We start from the raw sequence: 19,693 nt of genomic DNA on the forward strand, positions 1-19,693 counted from the left end.
GCGGCAGGCTGCTATCCGCAGCGTGGGGAGCCCTGCGGGGAACTCCCGCAGGGCTGCCTAGGCTGCGGATGTGTTCCCGAAGCGCTGGGCGCTCTGCTTTCAGCGCGCCCGGCGCTCCGGGAAGCAGGCTGCTATCCGCAGCCTAGACAGCCCTGCGGTAACTCCCGCAGGGCTGCCTAGGCTGCGGATGTCTTCCTGAAGCCTGGAGAGCAAGAGTGGTCGGTGCGCACCGACTCCTCTCGCTCTCCAAGCTTCAGCAAAAGCCTGCATTCGCCCCATAGGACGCACCCAGATTTCCCCTTCATTTTTGGAGGGGGAAAAGTGCGTCCTATAGGGTGAAAAATATGGTAATTTGCAGGCAAAATTAATTTGGCAAAATATTATTTGGACTTTATTTAGGCTCAATACAGCAGTAATGACCTCTGCTTATATAAACCATGGTTTATTGCACCAAAAACTAATGTTGTGCCTGTGCGTTTCCCCCCAATGCATGTTAGCTTCAGTGTTTCCATTCTGTTTAGTTGAAACCACCATTTCCTGCTACATTTCAACTGAGAAACTGTGGTTTAATCATGGCTTGGTAACCAGGATATAAAACCAAGAGCAGTTCATTTGCAATGGAAAACTAAGGAAGAGAGAAGTGGGTTGGAGTGGGTAGACACCACACTAGTTCACAGCTGAAGAAACAACGGTTAAAGTTGCTACATCAGAACCAGGCCCTAGAGGACACAATTCTTTAGCGTGAGCGCTACTTTTTACCCATGTAATTTGCCTTTATGTTCGATACAATCAGTGTAAGAGGTGAGGTCTAAATATTGAATTGCACAGAGTTGGGTGATCCTACAGTGCTCGTCACAGAACAAGCTTGGATCATCGTAACTCACAAAGTAGTGGCTGTAATAATTTTGGAACAATTTGCTGTGAGGTACACTAAGTTGATTTGCCATTTCATACAAGCTTTCTGGCGTTAAGTCCTTGATTCCATAAGCTTTGGTCATAACATACTCAAGTTTCCAGACTGATTCATTTTTCACATTGGCTTCTGTGAGGTTCAAGTAGAACTGCCAAAGATCCTGGAATTAAATGGAAACAAAAAGTGCACAATTGTATCCACTGCTTCATTAAACTTCTAGAGTGATGTATTGATTAAGAAGCCGTCACTGCCTATTATTCACAACTGAAGAGAAAGGTCATGTCCCACCACAAGACGTGGACTCATATATAGCTCAGTTTCTGTCATATGCTAATACTGGGGGAAGGGAACGGATGGGAAGAAAAGAGACAAAAACAACACTCTTGGGCATGGCCTGCAGATAAGACAAACAATATATCCAGCTCAAGGAAAATTCACACCAACATAACCCATTACTCTCTGTGTCCCATGAGTGTGGAACTGAGCACAAAATAGCCTCTTGCGAACGAAACCTTCAACTTTTTTGCACCACATTAGTGCAAAATTATATTTGAATGTGTGCAAGGCCAATGCCTGTTGGCCAAGTAGATTTTTATTGGTGTAGTAGGATTTCAGGACTCTTTTTCTCTCTCCATTATGGTAGAATAATCTGGGCAAAAGAAGTGAAACTATGCAAATGTGCATGATTGATAAAGGTCTCAGAACCCAATAGTTCATGGTGCTGGCTTCTCACATACTAGTAGAGATGAGGATGGTGCCAATAAGCTTAAGAGATGCTGCAATCCACCTTCTCGTGATTTAAAAAAAAATATATTCATTTGAGATAGTTGATCTGAACATATATAGTACAGTATAAATTTGCCTTCCTCGACCAGAAAGTACCAGACCAACAAAACCTCTTGAATGATAAATATTTTCTAGACCCATATTATAGAAGTTCAGAAAAGGGTTTGAGACTGAAAGCACCTTAGCTGCTCCAGTCTATTACCTGTGTCTGGAATAGAAAGAGTTATACCTTTGTTCAGTCTCCTAAACCTTTCAGTGGCATTTGATACTATATAATCAGATATCTCTGTGCTACTTGAGACTGCTGGGAGTTAAGGACACTGCTCTGCAGGAGGCTTCACTCCCACCTGACAGGCAGCTGATAAACCCAACAGAACCAGAGATACCAAAGGGTTGTATCTTGGCCCCAAGACTTTTAACATCTACAGGCAACTGCTGAGAGAGCTCTTTGACAGCATGGAGTGCTGCGTCACTCAGCATCCAGCATGAGCTTTCCTTTCCCAGCAAATCCAGGAACAACAATGGATTTCCTGAACAATTGCCCTGTTGTATTTATGTGCTGGAAGATGGATAACAAACTGAAACTGAATCCAGACAGAACAAGCATCATGACCTTGCGACAGCCCAAAACAGGAAGGGAATGTGGCATTCCCATATGAAGACACCACATGAAGGACAATGCTTAGAGCAGTCTTTGTCAAACTGGCACCTTCTTGGTCTGGGGTACTATTTCCATCAGCCCCAGCCAGCCCATTCTGGCCGATACTGATGGGAGGGCACTAGCTTGGCAGAGGCTGGCTGAGAGTCTGGTATGCCCATGGATCTCACTTTAGTATTAGGTTCTTACATGGTGTCAGTGATCAGGAGTGCTACTTTCTCCAGCTTAGGCTGAGGAGCTGACTCCAACTCCTTCTCTCAAACAGAAAGTGGGCCTCAGTTATCTATGCTTCAGCAATCATCTGTTTGGGTCACTGCAATGTGGTCGACATGGGCCTGCCTTTGAAGAGGATTCTGCAGCAACAGCCAGTGAAAAATGTGTGGGAACATGTCATTTACTGTTCTAGTTCTAGCTCAATGGCATGTTTTGTTTCCAGGCCTAGTTGCTGACCTTTAAAGCTCCAAATGCTCTAGTTCTGCACACCTTAGGGAGGGTCTCTTCCTCCCATACATCTATTCCCATGTTCTCAGATCCACTGGGGCAGGCCTGCTCTGTGTCCTCCTTTTTAAAAGTGAAGGTGTGGAACCAAATTCTCCCGGTCTCTCTGGCGACACATTCCAAACTATGGAAATGCTTGTCTGGTGGTCCTTGCGTTATGGGTCTTTCAGCAACTGGTAAATGCCTGCTAACAAGCAAGCCCTGCAGATTTATTGGCTGCTTTAATTACAGCTTGCATCCTCATCCTGGTCTGTGGCTTGTTTTATCCCATTGTTTTTAGCGATAATAGGGTTCATTAATGTACACCGCTTTGGATAATGCTTCCGGCAGAACTGTGATTTACACCTCCCTCAATAAATTACTACAAATAACATTTGAATAAGGCGTGTTCTCCCCAACCCCAACCCCTCCTCTTCCTCTTTGCAGAGCTGCCTCATATTGATTGCTGCTCTTCCTTTCCTGCAAATGAAAACAGTTTGAGAAACCAAGGCAGAATGAAGAAAAAAGCAGTGGAGCCTTCAGGGCAGGAGTCCAGGGCCACACGCAGCAGAATGAGCAGGAGGACCCACAAATACAGCAGAGATGGATTACCAAGTTTTAATGTAAGTGGAGTAATTTGCACTGCCATCTAAAGAGGGATGTAGGGGGCATAAGACCATTAAGTCCAGAGTCTAAACTGCACCACTGAATGAAAGAGAAGACCATTTGTAGGATTAGCAAAGAGAACAGTAGCTTATTTCTAACAAGTGTGGGGTAGAGGTTAGGGTGCCAGACTAGGGCTAGAGAGATCTGGGTTTATATCCCTACTTGGCAAAAAAGCTCATTGAGTGACCTTTAAGCAACCACAATCCCTCAGCCTACCTCAACAAAGTTGTTGTTAAGTTAACAATGGAGAGTGGGGAGAGGAGCAACTGAGCTCTTTGGAGAAAAACGTGTAATAAATAGATAACTGTGCAATCACTGGGGAAGAAGGGAGGAACAAGGGAATTCTAAAGCATGTGAAACTTGGGAGACAGGTAAGGATACAAAATGTACAGACGTTTCCCCATACTTCTTCATACATTTCTAGCTACTGGTTTCAATTCCATTCATATACGTTAAACATTGATACACAATTATGGAAACATGGAAAATGACTATTTAGGAAGCACAAATGGCTTTACCACTAACCACGGAAGTTAGTGTTAGCTGAAAAACTAATCACAAAACCCATCACATTAAATTTTTACTTTCCAGGACACCTGATTTATTTTTGTTTTTTTACTTACCAGTAGATTATAAGAAAGAGGGTCATACTGATATAATCTCACTCCAGGATTGTTTGAGTCTACCTGAAATACGGCCTTCACTGGCGTCACAGCAGGTGCCACAAACAAGGAGTTTACTGGCTTTTCTGAACGATTACAAAACAAAGGGTTTGGGGAAATGGAGAAAGGTTTTAATAAGTGGCAATGTTTAAACTTACACATATGTTCACTACTTTAGGACATGTACTTTGTGTCCTGCTCTTCCACCGGCACATTATTAAAAATCTTTATGCAATAACCACACATGGGAATCCCTTGCCACAATTTCTGATGCAGCCATCAATGCTTGCCAATCATTAAAGTTATGCCAACTCCCTGAAGTAAAACTTATTTTGGAGATTTCACATTTTTGGGCAATGGATAGATTTAAATAACAATGAACACAGTTTTGAAATTGGGAGGGTGTCTACTGTTCAGAGTAAAAAAAGACTTAAAAAGCCACTGAAAGCCCCTTGTGTGCACCTAAGCAACTTTTATGACCCTTGTCTTGATCTGATTCTGGGTAATCCTCTGTCAAGGTATCTCTACAAAAGCCATGCTTAAGAAAGCTTTGTAAAAGCAAGACTTCTTCAGATGAATTTAGGCTGAAAATTTAAACACGTTTACTAGAGAGTCAGTCACATGTGGGACTTACTTCTAAGTAAACATACACAAATTTATACTGCACAGTTGTCCAAAAAGAAAAACACAATTCAATTTGACTACTTAGGGTTTTAAAAAATTATTTACACTGAGTTTGTCCATAAAGAATACACGGACTGCTTTTTTTAAAAAAGTCAAATTGCATCAGCATTCACATCATTAAATTACTTGTATTTCTACTTAACATGTGGAAATTTCCAGGCATTATTAACTAGATTGGTTCAAAGCTTTTGGAACCTGTCATATACTTACTTGGCAGTATGTTCCATGGGAACTAGTCAGGCTTACTTCCAAGTAAACATGGGTAGGATTTGGCTGCATATCAATTAACTGAATTAATCAGCTAAAGAAGGGATGGTGTTGGAGTCCAACTTGTATCAGTCCCAACCAGCACGGTTAGTGCCCAGGGATAATGGGATTTGTAGTTGAACAACCAGAGGCTCTCCAGTTCCAGATTCCAGGACTAAAGATTTAATTGCTCACCAATTATCAACAAGCAAAAGGATTTTGGATGCTTCAAAAACCTGCTGTTGTTCAGGTTACACAAGCATACTGGTTTACATCTACAGATACCAGATTAAATGAAGAGGATAGGTTATCACTATATATAAAAAAAATCAGTACATGCTCTGCTTTTCTGGGTGAAACGATTTTGCTTTCCCTTCTAAGCCATAGGCAACTGAAGCAGACTGTCATCAATTGGAATGAATGCCAGCATGTCTCAAATGTGGATCTTCTACAATACAGACACTGAACTTGCTTATTTTTTATGTCATTTTGGGATGCTACTACAGTGGTACCTCGGGTTAAGTACTTAGTTTGTTCCGGAGGTCTGTTCTTAACCTGAAACTGTTCTTAACCTGAAGCACCACTTTAGCTAATGGGGCCTCCTGCTGCCGCTGCGCCGCCACTGCTGTGCAATTTCTGTTCTCATCCTGAAGCAAAGTTCTTAATCCGAGGTACTATTTCTGGGTTAGTGGAGTCTGTAACCTGAAGCGTATGTAACCTGAGGTACCACTGTATTGGGATTGACATCAAATTAAAGAACATCCAGTTGGTTAAGCACCTGCTTTTTAATCAATTGACCAAATGATTATATCACTATTGGAAACTCAATATAGTGCCTTATCTCAACTGCCTTTGCAAATAACACTGTGTGATTTGTTCATTTAAACCACAACGTGCCTTGGTTTAGCATGATGTCCGAACCAGCAAATGCAACACTAAGCCAATATGCTTATAGTTTGTTTAGGCCATGATGTTTAAAGGGATACAATATTTAGGTGGTGTTTCTTAGATTTTAATGCTTCCTGCTGCTGCAAGTTTCTTTGTTCAATCTGAAACAACTTTAGAGAAGAATATATAATACTGCATATAATCTTGAAAGTTGGATGTTGGCTACATTTTACAGATTATTATGGGTTAGAAGACTCCTCTCTCCTTCTATCTTCACTCTCTGTTCCTGTCTTAATTACCGGTAACTCTGAAGCAGCAGGGAGCCCAGTACAGACAGAGACCTAGTAAAGATGCAGGAAACACACAGAAAAACTGAGTGTATCTAACAAGCTTGAGAACATTCCCTTTTGACAAATTCTACAATGGGTGGGAACTGGCCAGTGTAATTTGCGACTGTCTCTGAAGAAACAGGAAGGAAAGATTTTTGTATAGGATCTGCTATTGTCTTATGATGAAGTGCGAACCTAACAAAAGAGCTGTTATGGCTCCTATTTGAAAATAAAGCACAAGCCAAACCATTTGCAAAACACGATTCGGTACTTAGAAAAGTACTGATTGTAATAATACCAGTGTGAATTTTAAAGTTGTTGGGATGCATTTACTCAATGTGGTTGGTTTTGCCCCTTTGTTTTTAACCATCTATTTCTTCAAAGTGGAATTAGTTTCTGCGACGTTATTTGTGATAGTTTTAAATAGAATCGATAGATTTAGGAAGGGTAAGAATGTACAAAAATCATGAAGCAAGGGTATGAAGGAGAAGGTGGATTCAAGCTGGCAACTGCAGGGCCAAGTTTTGTGGTGCCTTCCATGTTACTGAACTGTAGCGCCCATCCTCCCTGACCACACTAGCTGGGGCTGATGGGAGTTGCAACCTGACAACATATGAATGGCATCGTATGGGTTAACTCTGATTTATCCCATTAGAGAATATGGCCTTTGCCTATCCCCAAAGCACCATAAAAAAGATCTCCCATTACTGTGTAATCTGTGTCACCAGCCAAGAAAGCTGTCATCTGCAAACATCATTACCCTTTTCATCTAGAAGAACCATGATGCTGTCTCGATGAGTGTGTCCAAAAAACTGCCCAGCAATTACGCTGCTATACCGGCGAAATATTTCTATCAACCTCTCATTGTAGTGTTCTCTTATGGCAGTGGTATTTTGAGAGAAAGGCAAATAACCTACTGGCACATGTCCTATCACATAAACCTAGGGGATAAGAATATACATATCAGAAAAAGCATTTTAATATTACATCAAATACATTAGGTGTATACTATAATGTTGACGTGAAAGAAATTGCTTATAATCTCACTTTTCCATTCGTTGCTTTCTGAAAGGTAAACACTTTCCCCCCTACCAAGAATGAAGTCATAGTTTGTGAAACAGGCATAAAGGCTTACAAGCTTGGAGGATATAGAGTACAGGTCGAATAAACCAAAGTTCTACAATGCCATTGACTAGAGGCATGAGTTACAACTTATTTCCTATTAACTGCACAAACCTTTGTTACAAGAAGTCTTGCATTCAAACAGCATTTGTAGTATTTCAGGTAGGACTTATCTTAATTAGTCTCTTCCTTTTTTGGCCACAACAACTGATGTATTTAGGAGTTAGAAGCCTTGAACTAATGATCCCAGTATAGACATAAGCACCATGAAGAATTAGATGACACTCCAAACTTCATGACTATACCTGCTCCAGGCTCAAGCACACACAGAAAAGCTCGCATGCTTTCAACCCATTCACATTTACTGATTAAAGCAACTCCAACTCTTGGCATTTGGCAGACCAAACTATTTGGTGGGACCTGGTATTTGGCACTCTGAATACTTTTGGCAGCATACCAGACTGAGTAAGAGTGTCCTCATACTTTAGCATTGTGTATGGGTGGCCTTTGGGGTGCTCCCTTATTACCAAAGTTAGGAGTTCCCCTGGATTAACTGATACAAGTTTAGTATGCTTTCTACTCAGAGCAGTGGAAGTTCAGGGGACATACCTACCTTGCTCAAAGGTCCCACCAACTGCAAACTTTCTTGAAACAAATAGTTACCCTTTTCTCATTCATATTACTTTTTTTATTAAAAAATCCTTACCTTTTCCTTGTTTTGATGTGCCGTCTCTAATACACGTTCCAGCCATGCAAACTGGTTTGCTGGATCAGTCATATTCAGAGTCATAGTGTTGGGAGGGTAGTATAAGATGGTATTTAAACTAATTATCCTAAGAGGTTGTGCAGTCATGTTGGACTGAATTGTTTGTGTGTAAAAACCACCTAGGGGAGGGTGGAGAGAAGATGTATGTCTTTAATTTACTATGGATAAGTTCCACCGATTTTTGGTTGTCTTCTCCAGTCAGGTAGAATAGAATAGGACAGAATTATCTAAGAATTGGCTTGCAAATTAAATGCAGTATCTTTTCTATGGGCCTAAATCTAACATACATATTCCTGTTGGGTAATACCATTCTTCAAGATGTCCCATGGATATAATTCCAATGGGATAATTAATAAAGGGTAAACAGGAGTAATGGAATATAATTTCTGCATCTTTTGTCAGGAGCTCATTCTACACTCGAGTAGGACCCTGGCAGAGACACATGCCTGACTGGCATGTTCTCTCCCTCCTGGCCGATCGTTTGGGAGCTTCAAAAGCTTTCTTCAGCCCGAACATCACAGCGACCGATGCCAACAGACATCGGCACACTTAGGGATCTGCAGAGTCTTCGCAGCTTGCATAACAGACCTCAGCAACTCAGCATTTTGGCTAATCTACTTTATTTACATATAAACACACATAGAGCACTGCAACATGGCTCCCTCTGTCTCTCTAGCATCAGACAGCAAAGAGAAAAAGAACAAAGGACCATAGTCCCACTTCACAGAACACAGTAACACAAACATCCTGTCTCCGTCACTTCCCACTTTATGGAGTCGAAACATACACCATCATGTGATAGATTAAAATCCCACAACTGCAATCATGGAGCAGGAATTCTAACATCTTTAACATTTAAGAATTCTGCATATTTCTAATATTCTGTACATTTGCTGGGAAAAAAAATTAACCTAAAATTTGATTTACAGGTCTCCATTTTACTTCCTGAATTTTAATGTGCAAAATAAGGATCAAATTCAAGGGAAAACCCCTTTTTCCATTTTCAAATTCTTAAGAGGCTACAATAGATTTGGAAATTTATTTGCTTGCTGATTATATAAGCAGGTTGTAGCTCCTGCTTATCTCAGAGCAAAAATAGAACAGTTTAACTCTAGATATCATGCTAACTATTTGCAAACTGTTAACCAAGGGAAAAATAAATGATGACCTCAATTATTTGGCTTCGTTACAATGCATTGCAAGGCACTGGACTAGATAAGCCTTGTGGTCCATTTCAGCTCTACAATTCTATGATCACTGCTTGAATATTTATGTAATAAACTATTGTTTGATCATTTGTATAGAGGAAAACAATAGAATGGGAAAAGCCAGAGATCTGTTCAAGAAAATTGGAGATATGAAAGGCACAAAAGACAAGAGTGGAAAGGACCTAACAGAAGCAGAAGACATAAAGAAGAGGTGGCAAGAATACACAGAGGAATTATACCAGAAAGAAATGGATGTCTCTCACACCCCAGGTAGTGTGGTTGCTGACCTTGAGCCAGACATCCTGGAGAGTGAAGTCAAATGGGCCTTAAAAAGCACTGCTAATAACAAGGCCAGTGGAAGTGATGATATTCCAGCTGAACTATTTAAAATTTTAAACGATGATGCTGTCAAGGTGCTACACTCAGTACGCCAGCAAATTTGGAAAACTCAGCAGTGGCCAGAGGATTGGAGAAGATCAGTCTACATCCCAATCCCAAAGAAGGGCAGTGCCAAAGAATGCTCCAACTACCGCACAATTGCACTCATTTCACACGCTAGCAAGGTTATGCTTAAAATTCTACAAGGAAGGCTTAAGCAGTATGTGGACTGAGCAGTGGCGTAGCGTGGGTTGTCAGCACCCGGGGCAAGGCAAGTAATTTGCGCCCCCTAACCCAGTAGGGGCAGAGAGCTGCGAGTGCGAGCGCCCCCCCCAGATGGTGCGCCCGGTGCGGCCGGCCCCCCCTGCGCCACTGGGACTGAGAACTCCCAAAGAGCAAGCTGGATTTTGAAGGGACAGAGGAACCAGAGAACAAATTGCAAACATGCACTGGATTATGGAGAAAGCTAGAGAGTTCCAGAAAGACATCTACTTCTGCTTCATTGACTATGCAAAAGCCTTTGACTGTGTCGACCACAGCAAACTATGGCAAGTTCTTAAAGAAATGGGAGTGCCTGATCACCTCATCTGTCTCCTGAGAAATCTCTATGTGGGACAAGAAGCTACAGTTAGAACTGGATATGAAACAACTGATTGGTTCAAAATTGGGAAAGGAGTACGGCAAGGCTGTATATTGTCTCCCTGCTTATTTAACTTATATGCAGAATTCATCATGCGAAAGGCTGGGCTGGATGAATCCCAAACCGGAATTAAGATCGCCGGAAAAAATATCAACAACCTCAGATATGCAGATGACACAACCTTGATGGCAGAAAGTGAGGAGGAATTAAAGAAGCTTTTAATGAGGGTAAAAGAGGGGAGTGCAAAATATGGTCTGAAGCTCAACATCAAAAAAACGAGGTCATGGCCACTGGTCCCATCACTTCCTGGCAAATAGAAGGGGAAGAAATGGAGGCAGTGAGAGATTTTACTTTCTTGGGCTCCATGATCACTGCAAATGGTGACAGCAGTCACGAAATTAAAAGACGCCTGCTCCTTGGGAGAAAGGCGATGACAAACCTAGACAGCATCTTAAAAAGCAGAGACATCACCTTGCCAACAAAGGTCCGTATAGTTAAAGCTATGGTTTTCCCAGTAGTGTTGTATGGAAGTGAGAGCTGGACCATCAAGAAGGCTGATCGCTGAAGAATTGATGCTTTTGAATTATGATGCTGGAGGAGACTCTTGAGAGTCTCATGGACTGCAAGAAGATCAAACGTATCCATTCTTAAGGAAATCAGCCCTGAGTGCTCACTGGAAGGACAGATTGTGAAGTTGAGGCTCCAGTACTTTGGCCACCTCATGAGAAGACTAGACTCCCTGGAAAAGACCCTGATGTTGGGAAAGATGGAGGGCACAAGGAGAAGGGGACGACAGAGGACAAGATGGTTGGACAGTGTTCTTGAAGCTACAAACATGAGCCTGACCAAACTGTGGGAGGCGGTGGAAGACAGGAGTGCCTGGCGTGCTCTGGTCCATGGGGTCACGAAGAGTCGGACACAACTAAACGACTAAACAACAACAACAACAAAGAGGAGGGTTATATCTTGTATCACACCATTCTGTTCCTGTAAACAACATCCTTAACATTGACTTTAAACACTTAGAAACACTTTAAACTCTGAGAAACGCCTATGCAAACTATCAAGGATATACAGTACAAAATATACAACATCGTGGGTGTTGTCACATATAACTTTAATGTTTAGTAAATCAGTAGAATGATTGGGCCTTGGCGATTCAGGGACAGAAAGTGCCCTGAAATATGAAACATTTTCACTTGCAATAAGAACCCAATATTAGAAATTTTACCATGTCAATTTCACCCATATCCAGCATGGCCAAATAAAGACAGCGGACCTAGCAAATGTGTGCTGTTTTACTATCCATCCTACCTGTTCTCAAGGTGCTGACTGCTTCATCCGTAAGCCAAGGTTTCCAGAAATCCGCTACAGCATTGTAAACTTCACTGACAGATGCAGGCAACTGATTCTTTAAAATACAGACATCCCCTTAAGAATATGCTTTACTAATCATTATTTGTCCAAATCTTAGCTTTTCAGTTTGGATATGTACCAAGAATGTACCCCAAACTCTACATTGGATGAAAGGAGAGTATCATTCTATACCCCCACCTACATTCTGAAATAGCATTGTTGATTTTATCGTCTCAGAGTTACCCCACCTCATTTTGCACTACAGGTAGATCAGGTCACATTCTCATATAGGTGCATGAGATGCTTTTAAGAACAAAAACCCTAAACATCTGAATCCTCAAATAGTGACAAATGTATTTGAAACAGGTAAGAATTCAACCATAAGCAGTTAACTCCATATCGTTACAACACACTTTATCCAACTGCTTGCTCCTCTGTACTTTAGAACTGAAACACACTGTGTTTCTATGAGCAATTCATTCTGGGGCAACAGGATTTTCCTGACTTAAGAGATGTACAAACATTAGGCTGTAATACTATTTACACTGACTTAAGAGTATGTCTCAATGAACTCAGCAGCACTTTCTTCAAAGCAAATGTGCATTGTTGTATTGTTAAGCCATCTTTTATAATGCGGACTACTAATCAAAGGCAGATAGTGCCCAGCTAAGTTATACTTGCACCCACAACCTCCAAGGAGTATAGAAACATAGGATCAGGTTGCCAAATTATTCACTCTCTTGAAGAATTTGTCTTACCTGTGGCCAATAGTCATGATTTCCCAATGCAGGGAAAACTTGGAGATCTGGAAAGAAACTTCTTATGGTAGAAGTCATGTTACCAATAATGTCAATGACAATTTTTGTGGAGAGTTCTTTTACAGGAACATGTGGAGGGCTGTCTCTTTAAGAAAAGCAAAGAAAAAGAAAAAACTCAACTTGGTTGTTGTGTAATTATTTTTGAAATCAAACATTAGTTTCTCTGTAGTACTCTAAAAGTACTTCAGTACTGCATATTGAGAGTGATTAAAGTTATAATTAACGTACTCAAACAGTTTCAAAGAAATTAATTAAGCATGAAATGTTTTCATGTGTTACATAAATTGCTTTATGACTAACCAAAGTTAAAAGAAACTGCAGGCCCTTCAAAGGACATTTTGGGCTTCAATGCACACAATCTTCAGTCCTTGTAACCTGCAATCTGTCTAACCTACAGGAAGCAATATTACTATCCCTCCCATTTGTGCGTACTGGAGAATCTGCCAATATGAAGAGAAAAAAAACCCCAGGATGTAGCATACATTTCCTGTCAGCCAGACTGTAATCCCGGGTCCCAAAAAACAGGATCTATCTGGGCTCCCCCCCCCCCATTCCACTTGCCTGCATGCTGAGCCCAGGGACAAGTCAATCAAGGCTTCAGAAGTCAAATAAAATGTGTAACTTGGCGCTTAAAGTTAATCCCATAAGTTAAAATAAGGCTATGAAATGGCCAAATACATTTGCTCTAACCTTTCATTAGCTTTACATCAGAAATACTAGTGTCTTTCTTACTTACCCTGTCCATATCATGAAGGATGCCTGTTGACCAGAATCCTTCATGTGCTGAAAAGCTGATAAAATAAGCCGATATGGTGAATCACACATGAAATCTCCAAATGGGCCAGGGTTTGAGGCATTCACTCCTTTGGAAGAGGCACAAACCTGAGTGTGATTACTTGTAATGTGGTAGGTGGGGTCCAAGTGTAAATCGGAGATGTGCCAGAACTGGCCTGTTTCCAGACAAAAGAGAAGAAAAAAATGAGAATTAGATGTACATTTACTTAGCAAAATGTAAAAAAATACTGCTACTGAAAAATCCTGAAACTCCCATTATGACTCCATGTTCCCATTAAGGGTTACTGTTCATCACCTTGGTCAGTACCTAGAAATTATTTATTCATTTGACCAGAAAGTTTTTCCCTGGTGAGGACAAAGTCTGAATCATCAACTCCTGCAGAATTTTAAGCTTTCACTATAAACATTAGGCTTTTTTCTTTTAACTCTTGTCTGGATTTACAGAACTTTCTGAATGAAAGATATGAACTATTGTATCACAACAATTCTGAAAGTAATCCTAGGTTTACTTATGTTGTTTGTTTTTATAAATGGGCGTGCTCTTGGTGCTTTTACACACTGTACTATAGTGTTTTCTTCCTCTTAAATTAATCAAGGAACTCCTTGCCACATGGCAGTGATTACAATGGAAGGCTGCTTCATAGTTGGCAGTGTTTTGGGGGATTTTTTGGATCCCATAACTTCCAGGGCATGGGGAGATAAAAAATGGAAAGTAATCTGTGGCACTTCATGAAGCACAGCTGTGCAGCTACACAACTGTGTTTTTTAAAAAGATTTAAAAGGTGACAGCAACTAAGGTTTATTTTCTCCATCAATGGCTATGAAATAACTGACCAGGAATGGCAATTGTTGACAACAATTTCCTGCCTAGAAAGCCACTCTGATCAGGCAAAGGTCAAGACAGTAGACAAATTGAAACATACCACAAACACTTGTGCATAGGTAGTGGACTAACCAAAACATAGATCTGAAAAAATATGGAATTTAATAAATGTTTATTCTAACACTAAGCAATACTTTCGGTTGGTACCTTTCGGTTGGTTCTCACTTTTTAAATAGGCAAGTCTCTTAAATTTAATGAAACAATTTACCGTATAGTTCTGAAAATGGCATACAGATGGTGAAGTGATTTACATGGAGTTTGCAACAACACTGGATCAGAACCCTAAATTTATGAGCTTTTTTAAAAAGAAGAAGACGAAGACGAAGACGCAACAGCAGCAAATCTCTGAGAACTAAATTTCTTCCTCAGAAGTAATTGTGTAATTACAAAAAGTTGAAGAGACAAATATCAAAAGGAGCAATGGAACAGTTAGTCAAACCAGATTGATGTCCAATACATTTTGAGTGTTATCATTCTTTATTCAGGGCAATTGGGTTTTTCAGGCCAATCTTAAGAAATTTTATCAATACTGTCTCAGTGGTATGGATCTGAGAACATGAGTCAGAAGAACATGCAAACATGCCACTTCTAGAAATAATGGGGAAAGTAAATCACACAGAAAATGAGGAACTGCCTTTGCTCACAGTTTAAGGATTAGACTGTGCTTTGAGACCAAAAGAAAAAGAAAAGGATCCAATGGTGCTTGTTAGCAGAAGGCACTTCTACTCATGTAAAAGGGCTTTCCAATTTCAACCAATTACTCTCTCCTATGCACCACATCAAACACCATTTTATTGAGGTTTTGCCAATCATCAGGGGAAACTTTTTAGGAGGGCGGACGTTGGGAAAGTCTCATTACAAGCAGAGTTTTGCTATTGCAGATTTGGATCCAAGCCAAGGTGACGTCAATACAGCATAGAACACAACCAGCTCTCTTATTGCTACACATTGGGATTTATTTGTTTTCAGAATAGAGAAGGATAAGAAATTATGCAACCTGTTGGAAAAAGAGGAAACAGTTGCACACTGCTCAGCTCTTTGGGAATGACATCACAAAAGGGAATGTAATAATGAGAAAAGTTCAGAATTCTTGATTAGTTCAATAGACTCAAAAGCTTGCATACTTTCAACAATGGAGACTGATTTAATTAAAAGATATCCATTTACTTACTTTGTACTTCAGGTAGTTATTTGCTTGGCATGTGTTATGTTCTATTTGTAACAACAGTCCCAGATAGTACTGTAAAAGCTACTTGAGGACATGAAATAATAGAACCATCGAATTATTGGGATGCAAGGGACATAAAGGTCATTGAGTCTAAGTCCCTGTACTGAGAAAAAATATTGTGGGGTATGAAGTTCTAGAGACAGGAAAGCACTCTCCCGACTCTAATCCCTCCTTCACGATACTTCCCTTAAGCTGCCAGGGCAGTGGCTTGAGCATATCAATTACCTCTCTTCCTCTTTCCTATTTTCCCAAACTCAAGCTCTGCTCCCAAACTCAAGCTCTGCTCCCAAACTCACTGCAAAGTATTGTTGTGTGCACCCCAATCTCCAAGAAACAGAGATTCCAGGGTTCCAGTGCTTACTGAAGGTTCAGTTTCCTTGGAACAAAAGTGGAGACTGTAGTGTCTTTAGGATATATGGTTTTATTTACAAGTATATACAACCTGAGAACAGGGTGGAAGGGCTTGCAACATTGATATGCCAGAAGATCTTAGTTTTCTAGTAGGGTCCCCCAAAGCCATAGCTTTGGATTCAGCATACATAGCAAGTCAAACTACTCTGTCGCTCCTATCACAACTTCAGTCACTGAATCCAGAGCAGCTCCCCCTGGCCAGTTATTTTCTCACCCATAGGACAACATGACATCCAGCCAGGTGAGGGAGGAATGCCCACTCATTTGTCTCTATGGCAACACACAGAGCCAGGCCATGGGACAGGGTGCAGCTATTGCACCAGACAGCAGAAGCCCCAGAGGCAGCACCCCTGTGAGTCTGTCCCACCATCTTTGCTATTAGTAGAGAAGCACATCCATCATCAGCACCAATTTTGGGCAAGATTGTGTCCACTTTGGATTCAGCACCACTTAAGGTGCATGTAAGAACAGGATGCTGGACTAGGTGGGCGACTGGGCCTGATCCAGCAGGCTCTTTTTGGGTGCCCTCGCTTATGAATGCCACAAGGACATCTGACTGGCCACTTTTAAGAGCCACAATGCTGAACTAGGCAAGACTTTTGATGTGACCCAGCCCCTTGGTTATGTACATAGTTCCGTATGCAACACCTGTGAAATAATGAAATCAGTAATGGGGTCTCCGTCATGCAGCCAACGCTTTATCTGACACTCTTTCACCCTAAGTTACAGGAATATTTTCTCTATCAGCTCCATCCGGATTGTCTGACAGTACTTCCTTGCTGTTGCCAGTTTCCATATGGCAGCAACTTGCAGCAGGCTCCTGCAACACTGGATGGATGGCTGAAATCCTCTGCCTACTAACCTGTCAGCAATGCTCACTGAATTCAACATGTAGAACTGTTATCACCACCTGCCTTCACCATCATCATCATCATCATCATCATTATTATTATTATAGCAATAAACCATAACCATAACCATCAGTATTAATTTGCTAACGCCTTCTGCGCAATGCTGTCTCGAGGCACAATAAAACGCGCTGCTACGAGGAGTCCTCGATGCAAGCGTGCGCTCTTTGCCCGAGGTGAGTGCAAATGGCGAGGTGGAAGCCTTGCGGCGCTGAGTTGCCGCTGAGCCCGGGGGAAGAAGGCGCTCCTCCCTCGGCGCTTTCGCGCCAGCCTCCCCAGCGCCAGCCGGACAGCCCTGTCTCGCCTCCAACTGGAGCGGCCCCTCGACCTACTTTTCTGTTCTGGCGGGAAGGAGGGGGGCGCCTTGTTTGGTCGCCGCTCCTACGACACGGCTGGCAGCTCCCAGCTTGACTCAAGGCCGCGCTCGGCTTCAGCCCGACTCACCCGCGTCCGAGGGCGCCGCGCAGGCCGGGGCGGCGCTGGCCAGGTCCCGCAGCGAGCCGCACAGCAGAAGTCCCCACAGGGCCAGGCCGCGAGAGCCGCGCCGCCCTCCCATGCTCGGCTGGGCCTCTCCTGCAACCCCGCGGAAGGAGGAAGGCGAGGGCTTTGCGGCAGCGCAACACTCGGCTCCCCTTCCCAAGCTGGCTTTTCCCCTTCGGCGAGGCTCGCGGAGAAGCCTGGCTCGCTTCCCTTCGCTGGGGAAGGAGCAGCCGGAGTTTCTTTTTCTCAAGCCCTTTCCAGGAAAGGCGGTTGCTTCTCGAGGCGGCTCGGCCTGCTCCGAGGAGCTTGGAACGGAGCCAGCCGACGCCTCGTAAATCAGGAAGCGGGGAAAGGCATCCTGAAGCGGCGTGGCGGAAATGCAAAGCGTCGGCAAAAGCCACCTCTCTCTTTCCCAGCTCCTCGAAGGGCTCCACCTGCCGCAGATACCCAACAGGTGTAGCTGCCCGACCCCCGTCTCTTGCCCGCATTTCCATGGAAGGCAATGATCCACTTCATCACTTTTTGCCTGCCTCGATTGAGGAAGCGTAACCTTCGTGCTAACTCGGGAGGAGCACTTCTCCTTTCGTTTTGCCTGCTGATTAATTGGTCTCCAGGGGCTCACATGTTGCGTAAACTTTACACGCGAAATACATAGTTTCCCTTGTTTGTGTTTTACATGAGTTTTGCATCTTTAAGCAGCTAGCCAGCCTAATTTCTCTGCATCCCAAAAGATATGGCAAGTAGCAACATGTTCTTGTCCTTAGATATTCACAGTTATCGATTACATAAGAAGTTGCAAGTCAGTAAAGTTGTGATGCATAACATGAAGTGTGTAGTTAAAAGAAGGGAAGGGAGAATTGAAGTACAGTATGTTTGTAGTGTGTGTGAAGAATATCACACAACGGAAGAGACTGCGTTGTCAAATATTTATTTATCATTTAAACATAGTATATATGTCAGAATCCTTTCCAACCATTTTTTTCTTTCCTCCCCACCTTTAACCTAATCCGTCTTTTTTCTTTTGCTTGGTACCACCATAAATCAGTTGCCATGGAAATTAACACCACTCGAATGATGGCTTTTTCCATGGAGATGAAGTTAACAACCTTGTTCTCACATCCCTGGGAATGGGAGGTCTGGGAAAGGCAGTCATCTGTTTTAAACTCACAAGCCAGACAGCAGTGATGTGAGCTGTATTAATGGATTACAAACACAATGTGTATTACCATACTGCAGTCACAAAACATTGCAAGCTCTGAAGAAGAGTATTATGAGGTTACACAAATAAGTTACAGTCTTGCATAGATTCACACACATACATCATGATTCTACATCTGTACTGGGGCTGCAGTTTCTGAAAACTAGTGCTGACAGAACTTCCTGCTTAATGCTATTGTTAAATGCTATTGTCATGGACACTCCAGCATTGATTCCATCCATACATTGGACATTCCCAGTACACTAGCAGCGGCAGCTCCCTGTGTAGGACCCACTGCCAAATATAGTGCTAGATAGGAGAGCAGCCTGGAAATATTTTTAATTCTATCTACAGGCATGAACACTTCCTCATTATTTACTGCAGTGCCTGGGTGCTTAGTGGAGCGGGTGGTGCTGTGGTCTAAACCACTGAGCCTCTTGGGCTTGCTCATCAAAAGTTTGGCAGTTTGGATCCATGCAACCTAGCAGTTTGAAAGCACACTAGTGCAAGTAGATAAATGGGTACCGCTGCCACAGAAAGGTAAACAGCATTTCCATGCACTCTGGTTTCTGTCACGGTGTTCCATTGCACCCGAAGCGGTTCAGTCATGCTGGCCACGTGACCCCGGAAGCTGTCTGTGGACAAACACTAGCTCCCTCGGCCTGAAGCGAGATGAGCACTGCAACCCCATAGTCACCTTTGACTGGATTTAACTGTCCACAGGTCCTTTAACTTACCTTTTTACCTAGTATTCTATGTAGCTCTATAGAATTTTGACAGCAGTTCACATTATCTCAGTAATCGTTACAACAACCCTGAAAGGTAGCTCACTATTATCCCTATATTACAGTTGTGGGGCTGAAGCAGAGAGACTGTGGTTTCCCTAAAGCCTCAAAGAGTGTATAATAAAAGTGTGGCCTTGAACATCTGGGTCATTACTCAGTTTTAATTGCTAAGTACATGAAGAAAGACATGTTGCATGCCAGTAGGATTGAGTGATTTCTACTTATAATTAAGAGCAACCTTAGTGAGCACCAATTATACTGGATTGTAGAAGTACACTATAGCTATGCAAGTAGACAGCTGCTATATCCCTGCAGGGGAGGTGAAAATACACAACCCCAAAATAAAATTTTAAAAAATGTATATAAAAAAAGCAGACACACTCTCAAGTTTCCCCAGATGCATCTCCA

General features: G+C 42.2%; 1 protein-coding gene across 1 annotated transcript; it reads right to left on the minus strand.

Annotated features, from left to right (window-relative positions):
* Nucleotides 1-228: 228 nt before the first annotated feature.
* SMPDL3A (sphingomyelin phosphodiesterase acid like 3A) lies at nt 229-18,038 on the minus strand. The gene is made up of 8 exons (XM_079970804.1): nt 17,267-18,038; nt 13,334-13,547; nt 12,538-12,682; nt 11,738-11,834; nt 8,138-8,316; nt 7,070-7,250; nt 4,124-4,248; nt 229-1,073 (listed from the first exon to the last, which is right to left on the minus strand). Exons 1-8 carry the CDS (start codon nt 17,376-17,378, stop codon nt 756-758), a joined length of 1,371 nt encoding a protein of 456 aa, XP_079826930.1. The 5' UTR covers nt 17,379-18,038; the 3' UTR covers nt 229-755.
* Between the last annotated feature and the right edge of the window lie 1,655 nt (nt 18,039-19,693).

This window comes from Podarcis cretensis, assembly GCF_951804945.1.
Source record: "Podarcis cretensis genome assembly, chromosome: 3".
Taxonomy (NCBI): domain Eukaryota; kingdom Metazoa; phylum Chordata; class Lepidosauria; order Squamata; family Lacertidae; genus Podarcis; species Podarcis cretensis.